Source organism: Cajanus cajan, chromosome 10 (genome assembly GCF_000230855.2).
Source record: "Cajanus cajan strain Asha chromosome 10, NIPB_CcT2T_4, whole genome shotgun sequence".
Lineage (NCBI taxonomy): Eukaryota > Viridiplantae > Streptophyta > Magnoliopsida > Fabales > Fabaceae > Cajanus > Cajanus cajan.
Genome location: NC_138526.1, coordinates 20063470 through 20081147, shown reverse-complemented (window position 1 = coordinate 20081147; position 17678 = coordinate 20063470). Strand labels below are relative to the sequence as shown.

At 36.5% G+C, this 17678-nt stretch overlaps 1 protein-coding gene across 6 annotated transcripts; it reads right to left on the bottom strand.

Annotated features, from left to right (window-relative positions):
- Window positions 1-404: 404 nt before the first annotated feature.
- LOC109792643 (chromatin-remodeling complex subunit) lies at window positions 405-5284 on the bottom strand. 6 transcript variants are annotated; one of them, XM_083065489.1, is made up of 6 exons: window positions 5062-5284; window positions 4622-4717; window positions 3708-3748; window positions 3388-3568; window positions 2190-2257; window positions 405-796 (listed from the first exon to the last, which is right to left on the bottom strand). In XM_083065489.1, exons 4-6 carry the CDS (start codon window positions 3560-3562, stop codon window positions 665-667), a joined length of 375 nt encoding a protein of 124 aa, XP_082921615.1. In that variant the 5' UTR covers window positions 3563-3568; window positions 3708-3748; window positions 4622-4717; window positions 5062-5284; the 3' UTR covers window positions 405-664. The 6 variants fall into 6 exon arrangements, with proteins under 6 accessions (XP_082921615.1, XP_020207656.1, XP_020207657.1 ...); XM_020352067.3 differs by having other exon boundaries at window positions 5077-5284; XM_020352068.3 differs by lacking the exon at window positions 3708-3748 and having other exon boundaries at window positions 4656-4717; window positions 5077-5284.
- Between the last annotated feature and the right edge of the window lie 12394 nt (window positions 5285-17678).

Sequence of the window (17678 nt, the reverse complement as noted above, 5' to 3'; positions counted from 1 at the left end):
CTTTTAAAAGTAAATGTGTTTATAATGACATGACACAATTAAAATATATAATTGGTTACCAGTGTAAAAACAACTTTACATTGACAGTGTATAGATAATTAACTCATAATATTGTAATTCTTATTGACTGAAAAGAATAATGAATAATTATGGTTTGAATGCACATAGATGTACCTATTTGCTACATTAACAATCCTTTTCGGTGAACCTCGGAGACCAATTAAAGAAGAAAACCACAAAAATGAATAAATAACATTCCAAAAGGGAGACTCAATTTTACTCTGATGCAAAAGCTAGTAGGTAGGAGTAGCTTCAAATTAAATCTATGTTACGTTTGAGGGTTAATCACATTTTAACCGAGCCAAGACTCACGTTTGATGGGTGCAAATGTGAAACCAAACACATGAATATAGAATGAGATTTTCTGTTCTTGCACATGCAACATCGTTGATTAGCAACCGGCAATGTTATTTATCAACACAAATCTTGCAATTAACTAATTGTCAGACAAGACAAAGTTGGTGGCAGATTGACACTAGACGAGTTAAGAATATCATAGAGTAAAACTAATTCACATTCAAAAACATTTCATTCAAAAATTGATTAAAGAAAACATAAAGGAATAGGAATAAAGTGTCTCTCCAAAGTCAGGAAAGTGACTGGACTACTTAAGAACGATTGCTGCATTCCTTAGAGCGAGGTATCTTTGAACATACTCGTTAGGAAGCGATCTAATGATCTTGAAAACATCAGCATTTGCATATCGAAGATTAGTCCTGGGATCATAGTAAGGTGCCTGCAGCATAAACAATTGCATGGCATGATTGTCATCATCATCATCAAAATTTATAATTAATTAATTACACAGCCAAGAGTACATTTCACACCAATATATGCATAAATTATTGTTTTAGCCGGTTCAGTTGACAAGATATATTCAAGTTAAGCCTGCATGATAACAAGTTGCTCCGTTGGACAACGCAGCATCGGAATGGCATTTAACAATCCAACGCCAAACTTAACTATGAAAAAAATCAATTTAAAGCATTTCGGTTCAATAGGATTAGAGACAAAACAGATTAAATACGGTTTATCCCGTGATCTCAATTTAGCACTAGTTGTTCAATTATTTTGCAGTATTCCGTCTTAGGATTATGAGGACAAAAATGGGAATTATGAAGTGGAGATAAACAATGATGGATTCCTCTGAAAAAAAAAAAAAATACATTGGCACATGTGTAAAAGAGATGGCTCTACCTATCTAAGCTATAACCCTTGTGTTTATGATACATATTTTATCATAGTATGTAGATAATTTCTTGTTGAGATGAATATTACATGATCTAATCCCTTGAATTGATATTGCATTTGTATTGCTTATAAGTAATATTTTGTTTATAATCAATTGATCTAATAAATGTATACCATCCATTTTCTGAGGCAGGTCAAAAGAACATTTTTGTACTATTGTAATTGTAATATACAAAAACTACCCACCTATTTCCAAGTTCCAACGACAATGTTTCTTAATTTCTGATGTTTATCAACAACTATGCAAAAATTAAACCTTGACCCGACTTGTACTTTTAAATTAGGCCAAGCTAAAGACATTCCACTTCCGAAAATTCTACAATGAAACATGTCTTAGCTTCCCTGTATTTTCAAAATTAAAAATGCCCCTAATGTTCAAGTATGCACTAATGCAAGAAACATAAAGCTCAGATCATAGGAAAAAAGCACACAACACACTAGCACAGCCTCCAAAACGGGTCACAAAACCCAACCTATGAGTCCAGCTGCTACAAGTCCAGATCGGGAAAGAATGCAGATCTTACAATCTCGTGAGTATGATCAGCGATTACACTCTGATCACACCAAGTTCTATCCTAGGAGCAATCTAGCATGGAAAGGATGATCAAACTTGTAGAATCGCACAACCTTCAAGTATGATCACGTTATAGACAAGAATTTACAAGCGACAAGAAATAGATTATGTTAACAAGTTCTGTAAATACAAGTTATAAATATCTTTTAAATGGAAAATAAGCAAACTCCTGCATAGAAGAAGCATTCTCATTTAACCAAAACTTTTAGGTTAAGTTTTTTATTCCAAACAGCGCAATGCGCTAATAATAATGATCAGATCAGAAAAATGTGATTCAACAAGAATAATAAAGATCACCACATACCTCAAAGCCTGTAATATCGCAAATTCTCTTGCATGGATGCATAGATGGTGGAGACTCAATATTGACATCTGCAAGATAATCCGAATAATAAATATATAACTAAAACTCTTTGACAAGAATTGCACACATAACAAGCAAACAAATACTCAAAAACCGGAGCACACAAGGTAGCCTCTGGCACTGAGGTTAAACAATTATTACTCATTCATTGTTTCTTTTATCAAAATAAAAGAAGAAATATTATTAAAGAGAAAAAATAAGTACAATTAGAAGGACAGGAGGAGAACAAAGCCTCCAAAAAGGAGAGGGAGGGTTGAGCAAGTAAAGAAGTACCATAGTGCAGTAAAGCTGCTCAATCACTCTAAATACCAGAGATAAATGCCCTAAAACATTAATGTGCAATCAAACTGAAACCATAAAAAACGTCTTACAGCACAAGGATGTAGGGGAAAATATCTGCCCTTGAAAACTCAGACATTTGATAGATTCAACCAGGTGAAAGAGAAGAAAAATGCAAACAAAACTCAATGTGAAGCAATTATATTAATACCCACTCCAGTCAATGTGACAAGAAGTGTCAAAATGCAATCTTGAGGATAATTTGAGAGATCCTCAACTATTCACTCTCTTTCTAATTTCTTATCTCCTTTGTCTACCTTATTTCTTCCTATTTATGATGCTCTGCTTCTTATCAACCTGCACCAATTTCTGTTAGATGTTTATTAACTGCCTAACTATTTCCCGGTCTTCTTTTTATTCATCCCAAGTCCTGATATATACTAGCCCCTTTTTTTTAATTCCTCCTAACATATACTTTCTTAATAAAAGTTCTGCTATCACATTCTACTCCAACTGAACTCCCCAGTCACCCTCTTTATCCATACCACAACCATAAAAATGACCTCCAATATTGTTACTTTCAAATTTATGGCCAAAACAAAAAAAGCAAACCCTACAACAGACACAGTGCATTGATAAGAAGAGTTTCATCAACCAACAACACAATTATTTCCAAACAATTCACCAACTTCAGCACAGTTAAAATATGAAATAAACAAAAATGACAAATTAATTTTCTCTCTACATATAATATTAATATTAAAATGGGAACCATAGTATAAGTGCTTATTTTTCATATTTTTTTTAAAAAACAACAATATTAATTTCCCAAGTACAGACAATGGGTGTGATAGCTCACAATTGGGTTCATCGGGAGGGTAATTCTGATAATTCTCAGCTTGAATAATCTGCTTAAGATGTTTCCAGTGCCTGCCTCTGGCTTGTCCCTTTGGATATTTCTCATACATTTGAACTCTCTTAAAACTGAGATAGCTTGGCAACACAAGCTCTGCCTCCACTACCTCTGCCTCCATTTTACCCTTCATTAACATGGCAAACAAAAACTCTTCTCAGTAACTAGTTTCTATTCAAATCATGTAGTAAAAAATAGCATAGCATCAAATAAACCTGACATCATAGGAGCTAAAAAGTAAACACCATAGATGTTAACAACCTTACCTAATAGCTGTTAATAATAACTCTACCAGGGCAGGTATGGACTGGCATAGAAAAGAAAACCAAAATAAGCTGGTAAAATAGTTCAGTTTAAAAAACCAAACTAGTTTTACTTTTGCCAAAGAGGTTTACATTTTGGTGAACCAGTTCAAATCTAGTTTTGAACTGGTTTAGGTTCAGAACCGGTTTTGAATTTAAAGCTGGTTTCAAATAGGTTTATAACAAATTCAATATCAGTTAATAACATGCAAAAACTGGTTTTTTCCAAGTGAAAACAGGTTCAAAACCAACATTACTTAGTCATCCATGTTCAAAGGGTTCTCTCTAATAAATATAATGCAACTCAGAAGGAAAACAAAGGAAACAAAACTCTGTTCAACCTTTTATACATATCACTACTGAATTATTGGATTATAAGTTAATGCAACACAACAACCAAGGTATATTAAAAATTATTAGTGTGAAACCATGAATATTTGTTGAGATGACTTTGCTTTTTATTGATGAATTTGCCGACCATTTGGCAGGGTTCCATTGAGACCCCACCAGAAAATTATTAAACATAGTCAGGGTCTTTAAGAGAATTGCCATGGTCAGCACTTAAGCTTGTAAGATATATCTTTCAACTGACCAAAACACAATCACATCAAATAGCATCTCATGGGACTTGTAATAAATAAATATGGCAACATATGACACGAAATACAGAAACATACGCTACCATTAGTCATACATGGATTTGAGATGCCAATGGTCTTTTACTTGCTGATCCCTACTCGGAATCATAAATTTTACTTTTTTACCATGCTTATTATGGTCTAGAGAAACTGAATGAAATTGGGAAGATGTCTGCATTACCACTTCAAAATGCAAACATTTACATGATTCACACAAAATTAGTCAAACAGTCTTCATACCTGTTCTGTGTTATCTGTGAGCAGCAATACTCACCTACAAAATTCCACAAAACACTCCCCACTCTCTTATGTACCAACTCACCAGAAAGGTAGGGACTGTGAAAATCCAAAATGAGAAAATCAGAAAACCCACGATAATAAACAGAAAAATAACACTGAAACACTAAAATTGGTAAATCTATCCCGTACGACAGTAATTGGGTAACTACAAAGAAAATAAGTACTTTGGGGAAGATATAATTTTATCATCAAATCAACCTTTCAAACCCAGTTGAGTAAGAAAATTCATCGATAGCAGAATAAAATGACGGAAATTTACATGACCATGCTAAACTTGCAGAAAATAAATAATATATGCGGAATAGTCGTATTTGCCTATAGTTGAAAATTGGACATGAATATAAAATAAAGGCAAAGAATGAAAGACTCAATTCGAGTACCGCTCACGGAATTACCATGTACCGAAACTGAGAAACTCGTGTGCAGATCAATGAAGAGTATATTCGCCAACACAGTGGCTTCACCAATGGAGCATTGGAGCCATATTTGCGAAATGCAAAGGTTCGCAAGCGATTAGGGTTTACATGCTATGCAGATTTTGAAATTGGGGCAAATAAAAGGACTTCACTCCTTCCATTATGAATCTCAACTTTTTCTTTTTCCCATTTTTCCAACCAGTGTGCTTACTCTAATTATATTTTAGAGTAAATTATATTATATTTTTAAAGATAAGAATATTACATTTTTCTTTCTCTTATATTAAAATATATAATTTAGTTCACTTAATATAAATTATATTTTTCTCATTCATAAAATATAAATATTAGATATTCTATCTTTCATGAAGAGAGATTCTTTTATTCTAGAAATAAGTCTTTTAATAACTCATGTTCTACATCAAATTTTAACGATTCAAACGTTCAATTTAAAGTTCTTAATACATAAATCAAATCCGCAAATTTTTAGAAAATTTGAAAATAATTTGATACTTCGTTTCATTAATTTGAATCAATGTATAAAATGATTTTATGATTATCCGTCGATTTGAATTAATGAAATGAAGTATCAAATGATTTTCAAATTTTTTCAAAAATTTGTAAATTTAATTTATGTATTAAGAACTTTAAATTGAATAGTTGGATTGTTTAAATTTGATGTAGAACATGAGTTATTGAATAGAGTAAGTCTAGGTAGACTTACTCCTAAAGCAAAAGGATCCTTCCTCATCTTTCAAATATTAAAATATAAAATAAATTATATTTATTATATTAACTTAATATTATTAAAAAAAATTATCATTATAGAATTTTAAAAATAATTTTTAATTTAATTATTTATAAAAAATTATATTTAAATTTAATTACTCTAAAAAAATATGTAATTTTAATTAAAATATATAATTTTAATTAAAATATATTTTAAAATATTTTTAACTTCATTGTCATTCATTTACCGAATTATACTTTTTTAATATATATTTTTTAACATTACATTAATTAAATATAATAAACAATACTTTGTCATAAAATATTAATTTATTTATGTATTATTTAATATTTTACTACTAACATCAATTAAATAATATATTAATTTAACACACACATATATAGAATTAATATTTTATAATGATTAACTACATTGATAAAATAATATCTTACAACTTATATTTGATTTTATTATACTTATATATATTATTTTTATTTTGATATGTAACTTTAAAAAATATTTTGTAAAAAAACTACTGAAAATATATTTTAAGATATATATAGTTAATTTTAGTAAAATTTATAAATTTTTAAACCAATAATTAAATATGTAAATTAAAGATATATTGTTAAAGTGTAGTATGTTTAAATTTTTTAAAGGGAAAATGTTTATAAGAAGGGAGAGTGGTGTAATATTTCTATTTCTGAGGAGATATTACTATAAAGAATGTTTAAGTGATTTTTTTTTGTTATAAAAGTTAACGAAAAATTTAAAAAATGTGTAAAGTATCATGCATTATAATTTGTCGAGAGAGAGGATTGTAATTTTTAACATAAAAGGAGAGGTAGTATAATATTTGTATCTTTTAAGAGAGGGAAGTATAATTTACTCTATATTATATAATTTTAAATTAATAAAAAAATTATTGTATTTTTATTAAAATTAATGTGTTTAAGTTTGTTCTTTTTTTGAAGAATTAATGTGTTTAAGACTTTAAGTTATTAATTATATTTTAATATTTTTAAACTATTGTTATTTTAAAATTATAATAGAAAAGTTAATAATAGAGTGTCTATAGATTAATGTATAGTATTTTGTAGTAAATTTTATAAGAGATAATTCTTGGAGTTTAAGAAATATTTTCTTTAATTTTTCTGAAGTAAATTGCATGTGTGTGTCAGGTGTGTGATTGAAAAATTTAGAAAATTAAATATTAGTTATTACAAAGACGGTCATAGTGAGGATTGAACCTAAGTTCTCATGCTTTTAACTACCTCAACCCCTCCCCACCTAACCACTAGGCTAACCCTAGTGGTCTACTAGATTGAGAAACTAGATATATTATAGGCGACAATATTAGTTGTTCAACCGGTATAAATTGTCTTGCAAGCTTTTTTTTCCTATCTTTTATACATGATTACAATTCTTGATATTTGATGATATATCTATATGATCTACATTGATTGTATTGTTGAAACTCAAATATAAATAATGCATAGAATGAAGTTTGAGAGAATGTACTTTATTTATAAATAAAGGTTGGCTTATATAAGCCTTACAGAAATAGAAAACCAGTAACTCACGTACTGTATGACATTAAAATAGGAATAAATGAAATAGCTAAACCATTATCCTAGAGACTAGTTCACCCCTATAAAGTAGGGAGTTTATTAACATGTGAATAAAACAAAATGCGAAACTAACATGACATTCTTTCCCTTAAGCTACATGCAGCTACTGTATTTAGCTTACTTCAATGGCTTCTACTACCCCAAGCATTCGTCGGATTTTTTCAAATCGATCAAGTTTTAACAACGCCTTGGTCATTATGTCAGCTACTTAGTCATCAGAACAACAATAACTTAATCGAACAACTTGATCATTTACCAGCTCTCTAAGAAAGTGAAATCTCACTCCAATATGCTTACTTCTTCCATGAAAGACTAGATTTTTGGATAATTGAATAGTAGAATTGTTGTCACATAAGATTTCAGTTGCTTCTTTTTCTTCTGATCCAAGATGTTCTAAGATTCTTCTCAACCAAATGCACTCATAGGCTCAAGATGCTGCAGCAATATATTCAACCTCAGTGGTAGATAAACTTACCACAAGCTATTTTTTTGAAACCCATGAGACAGCGCCAGATCCTATCAAAAATACTAAACCAGAAGTGCTCCTTCTATCATCTAAGTCTCATGCATAATCGTTGTCACTATAAGCTATGAGACCACCAATCTTCTTTCTTCTTTGATACAATAGACCATACTCAATAGTGCCTTTGATATATCTTAAAAGTCTTTTTGCTGTAGCCTAATGTGACTCCTTGGGATTTGCCATGAATCTACTAATTAGACTTACTCCAAACATCAAATCTGGTCGGGTGATTGTTAAATTCATGAGACTACCGATTGCTTGTTGGAACTTTGTAACATCTACGACAGCACCTTGATCATCCCTGGATAGTATTGTTCCTAGTACGATGGGATTGCGTACAAAGTTACTTTCTGTCATATTGAATTGAGCTAATACCTCACGAGCATATCAGCGTTGACATATGAAAATCCCTGCAACGTTCTAAATGATTTCTATTCCAAGAAAATGTCTCATTTTTCCCAAATCAGTCATGTCAAACTCCATCTTCATTGAGCTTTTAAATTCTTCACGCATGTGTCTACTAATTCCAGTAAAAATTAAATCATCAATGTAGAGGCTAATAATTAGAATATTACCGTGAAAGCTTCAATTTTGCTATACTAAGCTCGTGAGGCTTGTTTAAGCCCATATAATGCTTTCTTGAGTCGGTATATTTGATTTTCGCTACCCTTCTTGATAAAGCCTGCAAGTTGTTGGATAAACACTTCCTCTTGAAGTTTTCACCGTGTAAAAAAGCACTTTTGAAGTCAAGCTGAAATACTTCCCATGCACCTTGAGCAGCTAGAGCTATTCCATACCTTTGAGCATAGCCTTTTGCCACTAATCTGGCTTTGTGCTTCTCTACATGACCACTTTCATCTAGTTTGGTTTTGAAAATCCATTTAACGCCAATGGGTGTAACCCCTTCTAGAGGATCTACAAGTTCCCATGTGTCACTTCTTTTGATTGCTTTCATTTCTGTATTCATTGTGTTACAATATGTATATATATACCCCTTCTCCCCTTCTCCCCTTCTTGGTAATATACACAATTATTCAACACACATATTACCACCTCTATCTTTTTCTCTCTTCTTCACATGGTATCAAGAGCTTAACTCTCCACCACCGCCTGCTGCCGCCGCCTCCGCGCGCTGACCTCCCCGCCGCACTTGGTGAGTGCGTAGATCCAGCCAGGTTCGTCATCTCGGAGGTCTTCCCCGTCGCCTCCTGCTCAGCCGCGCCCGTCTCCTCCGCCAGAATCGCCGCGCTCGGGCCGCTGCTCTTCGTCCTGCACCGCTTCCGCCGCCACCATCTCTTCTCCGACGCAGCTGCCTCGCCTCCGCCGCCATCATTCCCTCCGGCCAACGAGAAGAGGTGCCTCCGCCTCCACCGCTCCGTGACCGCTTCTCCGATCTCAGGCGCGACATCCAGCGCTCCACCGCTCCGTGACCGCTTCTCCGATCTCAGGCGCGACATCCAGCGCGACCTCCGCCGGTGCCACTCGCGGATCTGGATCCCCTCTTCCGTCTCGCTGCCTGGTCGCCGCCGCTGCTGCCACAGTCATCGTTGTCGTCGCGCACTCCGCGGTACGGTTTTTCGCCTTCACCGCTGCATCCGCCGCGCGCGCCTCCTCTACGCGCCGCTCTCCGACATCCTCGCCGCCCTCCGCCGCCTCTTCCTGCACCAGATCGAGCCGCCTCACGCGGCTGCCACCCTCACGGACAGCGTTGCCAACCTCGAGGACGTCGCCCCCGCACCCACGCGGCTGCCTCCGCTCACCCCCGCGGTGCCTGCTCCGGTGAGTTCTCCCCGGTGGCTACTTCCGTGACTGCGCCGATCGCTTCCGTGACTGCGCCGATCTGCCCTCCTTGTCGATCTGCAGTTTTGCAGATTCGGTTCTGAACTGGTACACTAAACCAGGTTCAAAAAAAAAAAAAAAAAAAAAAAAAAAAAAAAAATTCTATTTTTGCTTGTATTTTTCATTTCTTAGCTTCATTTTACCAAATTTTATTCCTATAGCTTAATTTTCTCAATTATCATGTCAAATTTGGATGTTATTCACCCTATTCCTACTTGCCCGCCTCGTTCGGCTCACACTTGATCCCAACGTCGTTCTGCTGGTTCATCTCCATCTAGGCCTGCTCTTGCCACTACTCCAATCAATGAAGGGAAATCTTCTGATGCACAAGCACTTGTTTCTGTTGGTGATCTCGAGTCTATTCTCAAGCAGGTTCTCTCTATCTCCTCCGGTAACCCTTCTACTGCTTTAGCCACAACACCAGGTAACATCCGTTGGTATTTTGACTCTGCCTGTTGCAACCATATGACTTCATCATCACATGTTTTTTCTGACATGTCCTCTAGAGATCCTATTAGTCATATTCACACTGCAGATGGCTCTCTAATGGAAGTGAGCCATAAGGGACCTATTTCTATACCTTCTCTTAGTCTACCTGATGCTTATCAAGTTCCCAAATTAAATTTTAACCTTATTTCCGTTGGTCAACTTTGTGATCTTGGTTATACTCTCACATTTTCTTCCACTGGTTGTACTGTACAGGATCCGCGGACGGGGAAGATCATTGGGAATGGGCGTAAGATCGGAAGGATGTTTGAGCTTACCACACTTCATGTTCCCTCATCCAATAATCTATGTGCTGCTTCAACGCCCTCTTCCATCCATCTTTGGCATCAACGTCTTGGTCACACCTCTCTTAGCAAATTACGTCCCCTTATTTCCATGGGTAGTTTAGGCTCCACTAAAGAAGATAAACTTGATTGTTCTGCTTGTCAAACTGCTAAACAAGCTGCTTTACCATTTAATGACAGTATTTCTTCTTCTGCTTCCCCTTTTGATCTTGTGCATTCTGATGTTTGGGGACCGGCTCCAACCCCAACAATGGGTGGTCGTCGGTACTTTGTTATTTTCATTGATGACTTTTCTCGTTTTACATGGATATATTTGATGAAATCTAGATCAGAAATTCCTCAAATTTATATTAATTTTGCCACTATGATTAGAACTCAATTTTCAAAGTGCATCAAAACCTTTCGTCGTGACAATGCCTCTGAATATCGTGATTCTAAGCTTTTGCATTTTCTTGCTGAACAGGACACTACATCTGAGTTTTCCTGTCCAGGTACTTCTCAACAAAATGGGCGTGCTGAACGAAAGCATCGTCACATTCTTGATTCCATCCGTGCCATGCTTATTTCCTCTTCTTGTCCAGAACGCACTTGGGGTGAAGCTGCCCTTACTGCTGTTTATGTCATTAATCGTCTTCCCTCCTCTGTTTTGGGTGATAAGACTCCTTTCGAGCGTCTTTTTGGAACTACTCCGAGTTATGAGTCTCTTAGAGTCTTTGGTTGTGCATGTTTTGTTCTTCTTCAGCCTCATGAATATACCAAACTTCAGCCTCGAGCTCGTCTTTGTTGCTTTCTTGGCTATGGCACCGAACACAAAGGTTATCGTGTTTGGGATCCCATATCTCAACGCATTCGTATCTCCCGTCATGTTGTTTTCTGGGAACACAAAATGTTCTCCTCTCTCTCTACGTTTAAGTCTATTCCATCCACCTCTACTCCATTATTCACTAACCCTTCTATAGATCTTTTTCCTCATGACTTTGATGCAGGTTCCTCTGATGAGCTTACAGGGGCTTCCGATCTTCCCATAATTCCGAATGAGCTCGCCCCTGCCGTTGATCCTGTGGTTCAAGATCCAGTTCTTCCACCGCCTTCTGATCTTCCTCCTAGGGTAAGAAAACCCCCTTCTTATCTTCATGATTACCATTGTTTTTCTACCATAATGTCTCACTATGAACCCCAGACATATCGAGAGGCTTCTGCAGATCCTAAGTGGCGAGAGGCCATACAAGCTGAACTACAGGCTTTAGAAAATACCAACACATGGGATCTTGTCGATCATCCTCCTGACAAGAATCTTATGAGCTGCAAATGGGTTTTCAAGGTAAAGACTTATTCTGATGGTTCCATTGAGCGCTATAAGGCGCGTTTGGTTGCAAGGGGTTTTACTCAAGAATATGGCATTGATTATGAAGAGACTTTTGCTCCTGTTGCTCGTCTCACTTCTCTTCGTACTCTCCTTGCTATTGCTGCCTCAAAGAAATGGTTTATTGATCAAATGGATGTCAAGAATGCCTTCCTTAATGGTGATTTAGATGCAGAAGTCTACATGCAACCTCCACCAGGTTACTCTTGTCCTCCGCACAAGGTGTGTCGCCTTCGTAAGGCTCTCTATGGTCTTAAACAGGCTCCTCGTTCCTGGTTTGCTAAATTTCATGACACCATTGCTCAACTTGGGTTCACTTCTAGCACTTATGACAATGCACTTTTTATCCGTCGCAATGATCATGGTACTGTTATACTTCTTTTGTATGTTGATGATATGATTATCACGGGTGATGACTCTAATGGTATCTCTGAACTTAAGCAATTCTTAAATCTGCACTTTGAGATGAAGGATCTTGGTTCACTCAGCTACTTCTTGGGCATCCAGATTCTCTCTTGTGATGATGGTTTATTCCTCTCCCAGGCCAAATATGCTTCTGATCTTATCTCTCGAGCAGGACTCACAGATTGCAAAACTGAGTCTACTCCTCTCGAAACTCGTGCTCATTTCACTCCCCTTGATGGTACTCCGCTTGAAGACCCGACACTTTATCGACAGTTGGTTGGGAGCTTGATTTATCTCACAGTCACTAGACCAGATATTGCATATGCTGTTCATTTGGTTAGTCAGTTCATGTGTGCTCCACGATCCACACACTTTGCTGCTGTTCTTCGTATCATCAGATATGTCAAGGGCACTATCTTTCACGGTCTCCATTACTCAGTTGATTCCCCATTGATCCTTCGTGCTTACTCCGATGCTGATTGGGGTGGTGATCCCACTGACCGCCGTTCTGTTACTGGTTTTTGCATTTTTCTTGGTGACTCCCTTATTTCTTGGCGTAGCAAGAAGCAACAACTTGTTGCACGTTCTAGCACTGAGGCCGAATATCGTGCTATGGCTGATACCACTTCTGAGATTGTCTGGATTCGTTGGCTTTTAGGTGATCTTGGGTTTCCCCAATCTTCTCCTACTGATTTTTTTTGCGACAATCGTAGTGCTCTTCAGATTGCTCACAATGATGTTTTTCATGAGCGCACCAAGCACATTGAGATTGATTGTCATATTACTAGACAACACGTTGTTCGTGGTACTCTTAATCTCATTCCGATTAGCACTGTTGATCAACCAGCTGACTTGCTTACTAAAGCACATCATCCTGGTCGTTTTCGCACATTAGTTTCCAAACTCAAGTTGGTATCTTCCTTACCTACTTGAGTTTGAGGGGGGATGTTACAATATGTATATATATACCCCTTCTCCCCTTCTCCCCTTCTTGGTAATATACACAATTATTCAACACACATATTACCACCTCTATCTTTTTCTCTCTTCTTCACACATTGCTTCTCGCCATTTTTGGCTTGTACATGCTTCTTCAAAGGAGTGGGAATCTTCAAAATCGATCATCATCATTGCCACTAGGCTGTTCTCTTCCACTAAGAGATTAGTTTCATAGTCAGTCAACCATATAGGTTGTCTTCGAGTCCTTGTATCCCTCCCTTCAATTGAAACATCATTGGGTTTTGAGTTGGAGGTTGATTCAGGTACAGTTGAATTATCATCACAGCTAGTTGTTATTTCATGTTGGACAGATTCTACACTATCACTGTCTGCAATGTCTTTATCTTCCCAGTCAAGAGCATTAGGTTTACTGTCCTCTGTGTTTTCATGCCAATTCCAACTTTTTGTCTTCTTCAAATACCACGTCGCTGCTCACGATCACCTTCTTTGTTTTAGGGTCAAACAGTTTGTAGGCTTTTGACTCATCACTTACTCCCAAGAAATACAACATTGGTTTTTATCATCGAGTTTATGTCTCTTTTGATCTGGAACGTGAACATGTGCAATGCATCCAAACGTTCGAAAGTAATAAACGCTTGGTTTTGCGCCACTCCATATTTCTTTCGGGGTTCGTTGATCTACAACAGAGGCCAAACTCCTATTTTGAACGTGTACACACCATCGCACTGCTTCTGGCAAGAAAGGTTTTGGAACCTATCTTTTGTGTAAGACAACACGTACTGCATTCATGATGGTGCGATTCTTGCGTTCAGCAACTTTGTTCTGTTGAGGGGTGTAGTTAGCCATCAATTGTCTAGAGATGCCTTGTTGAGTACAAAAATTTGCAAACTCCTTAGAAGTAAACTCACCACCTCTGTCGGTTCTAAGACAGGTAATGTAGGTACCAGCTTCCTTTTCAACACAAGCCTTGAAGCTCTTGAAAGTAGATAGTGTTTCAGATTTTTCATTCAGGAAATAGATCCAAGCTTTATGGGAGTAATCATCAATGAAGCTTAGAATATACCTTTTGTTGCTGTGATACGAAGGTGAGATGGGGCCACAGATATCGGCGTGGATCAATTGAAGTTTGGTTGATGCTCTCCATGAACTGTGCTTTGGTATGGGATCTCTATGTTGTTTACCAGTAAGGCAAGTAGTGTGCATCACTTTAGGAAGTTTCAGAGATGGTAGTTCGATCACCATTTGGTTGCTTGCGAGTGTGCTGAGTCCCTTAAAGTTGAGATGTGCAAAGCGTTTATGCCACAAGTGTGTTTCTTTTTCCGAAATGTCTTTAGCTTGGAGGCACCGGGGATGGCGAGAAATCATTGAGGCAGATAGATAGAACATTCTATTTCCTTTCATGTTGGTGTGAAGAATCAAGCCCCGATCTAGATGAAAAATCTTACACGCATCATTTTGAATTAGGATGGCTAAGCCTTTCCGTTGGAGTTACCTTAGACTTAAGAGATTGGTCTTAAGCTCAGGGACATAGTAAACGTCTAATATCACATGAGTGGTGCCATTGATTTGGACTCAGATGTTCCCTTTTGTAGCGGCAATCATCGTGGTGTCGTTTCCAAGTTTGACAGTTCTACTGAGTCCTTCTTCTTTTACTTTTGTGAACTAAAGTTTATTTTCGGTCATATGGTTGCTGCAACCGGAGTCTAGGAACCAGTCTTCCTTCTAGACAGCTTGGGTCGCCTCTTCATACACCACCAACAGAAATTCATCTTCTGCTTCTGTTGCTTCTTCAAATGTGGCAAAGTGTGCCTTCTTCTCCAACTTAGGGTACTCGTATTGAAAGTGACCTAGTTTGTGGTAGTGAAAGCACTCGATGAGTGCTCTGTTTAGAGACTATCTTCCACGTCCTCGCCCATGGCCACGACCACCTCTACCGCGACCTCGGCCTGCTCCTGATCTGTCATCATGGGTGACTTTCAGTACTTGTTCGTCTGGTTGAATACTTTGCATCCTTTGCTCATAGACGAGCAAGCTACCATGGAGTTCATCAACACTTAGGGTGCTTAAATCATTAGATTCCTTGATGGAACATACTATGTAGTTAAATTTCGCGGTTAGGGATTTGAGTATTTTGCTAACTGTTGCGGGTTGCATCAATTGTCCCGTGGCGGAGGCTAGGTGGGCCAAGTCACTGTCGAATCATGGCGCTTGGGCTGCTGCGCTCTTAAGTAAAAAGAGTTGAGCCTTGACTATCAGCTATAGCTTTTGGCCTAGTGGTAAGCGCTCGATCCAACAATTGGTATCAGAGCCAAGGTCATGAGTTCGATACCCAGCGGGGCAATTGCTGAGGGGGAGATTGTTGCGGGTTGCAACCATTGTCCCGTGACGGAGGCTAGGTAGGCCAAGTCACTGTCGAATCATGGCGTTTCGGCTGCTGCGCTCTTAAGTAAAAAGAGTTGCGCCCTGACTATCAGCTATAGATTCCTTGATGGAACATACTATGTAGTTAAATTTCGCAGTTAGGGATTTGAGTATTTTGCTAACCACTGTGCTTGAATCTATTACTTAACCATTTGATTTCATTTTGTTGACGATACTGAGAGTGCTAGGTAGCTATCCACCTTCTCGCCATCTTTCATGGCCAGTAACTTGAATTCATAGCGCAACGCTTGGAGCTGGGCGTGTTTGTCTCTTGTTGATCCTTGGTATTTTTGCTGCATGGACTACCAAATCACCTGTGACATGCTTTTATCCAGCATAGTTTCCAAAATCTCTCGATCAATGGCTTGAAACAAGTAATTTTTCACTTTCAAGTCTTTTAGTTTGGCCTCTGCCACACTCTTCCATTTTGCCTCAGTAGGTGTGGCTCCAAGCATTGGTATGCCATCTTCTACTAGCTGCCATAGTTCTTTGCTGCATAAGAAGTTTTCCCATTGTCATGCACCAGAAATCATAGTGACCATCAAACCTTGGAATGACCGGTTGCACAAACTTTTCTGAGATAGACATCCTTTGCAATCACGTTGCAACTCACACTTACTAGATGTTCTATGCTTTCCACTCTTTAGTCTCACGCTTCTCACTCTTTACTTTTTCTCAGGCCCCTTGCAGAGCTTTGATACCAATTGTTGAAATTCAAAGATAGATAATGCACAGAATAAAATTTGAGAGAATGTGCTTTATTCAGAAACAAAGGTTGGCTTATATAAGCCTTATACAAACAGAAAAACAGTAACTCACGTACTGTATGACATTAAAATAGGAATAAATGAAACAGGTAAACCACTATCCTAGAGATTAGTTCACCCCTATAAAGTAGGGAGTTTATTAACACGTGAATAAAACAAAATGTGAAATTGACATGACATGTATATCATATATCGTACTACCTAAGATATTACATAGTCCAAAATCATTTAGTTATTAACATAAGGTATTACATAAGGTATCAACATCTCTATCTTGCTAATAATTAAATTCAATTAGATTAATTAGGAATTAAAGAAAAGTTTTTAATCAAGAAAGTTCTCAAGCAAAATTTTAAAAAATTCAATTCACCTTTCTTTTAGATCAAACCATCTAATCTAACATTTTACATATATTATAATCTTTATTATATTCAAAATCCCCTCTCGAAAGTCATTTTACATGACTTTCATACTTCAGATATATTAATTTGAAATAATAAACCATTTTATAAAATATTTTGGGTTATACTTCAAGAAATCTAAAAACATCTTATTTTAATAAAGAATAGTGCTAGTAACAAACTCTTTAATAAAATCTTACCAAATACCAATATACCAACTTTTATATTTTTCGATAAATTTCAATCAATTAAAAAAAGTATATTCAAATGAGTGTTTTCTAAACATTTCTCTTTTGTTAAAATAAGACTTATAGATGCTTATATCAAATTATCTTTAATATTCTCATGACTAAGGGTTGAAAAAAATGTAATCTCATATTTGTTATTAGGTAATAAAATAATGATTCTTGAACATATTTTATTCCAAGAAAAATAATATCGCGATGTTCATCTATTTTTTATTCTCTTGAGAAAGAGTGGGAAAAATGATTCTTTGGTAAGTGTTGTTATATATAAGGTATTACAAAAGGAAGAAATTTCACATTGGTTTGTATTGCCTTTGGAAAATAGGTTATATATAAAGTAGTGATATAAATATACAAAGAGGCTAATAAGAGTGATGACTCACATTGTACATCAATCAAGTAGGTCCTTTGTAGTACAAATCAGTCGATTTGTTCTTTTTGTGCACGAGATACACGTGCTACTTGTAAATTTTTACGTCTTTTTTTTAATATTATTTTTAAATAA

Excerpts from the sequence above, each read along its gene's own strand:
- LOC109792643 (XM_020352065.3), bottom strand. The coding sequence starts at position 3,580 with ATGTTAATGAAGGGTAAAATGGAGGCAGAGGTAGTGGAGGCAGAGCTT. Across the intron at positions 2,258-3,387 it reads CCCTCCCGATGAACCCAATT|ATGTCAATATTGAGTCTCCA; the intron begins GTGAGCTATCAC and ends ATTATCTTGCAG. Across the intron at positions 797-2,189 it reads GCGATATTACAGGCTTTGAG|GCACCTTACTATGATCCCAG; the intron begins GTATGTGGTGAT and ends TTTATGCTGCAG.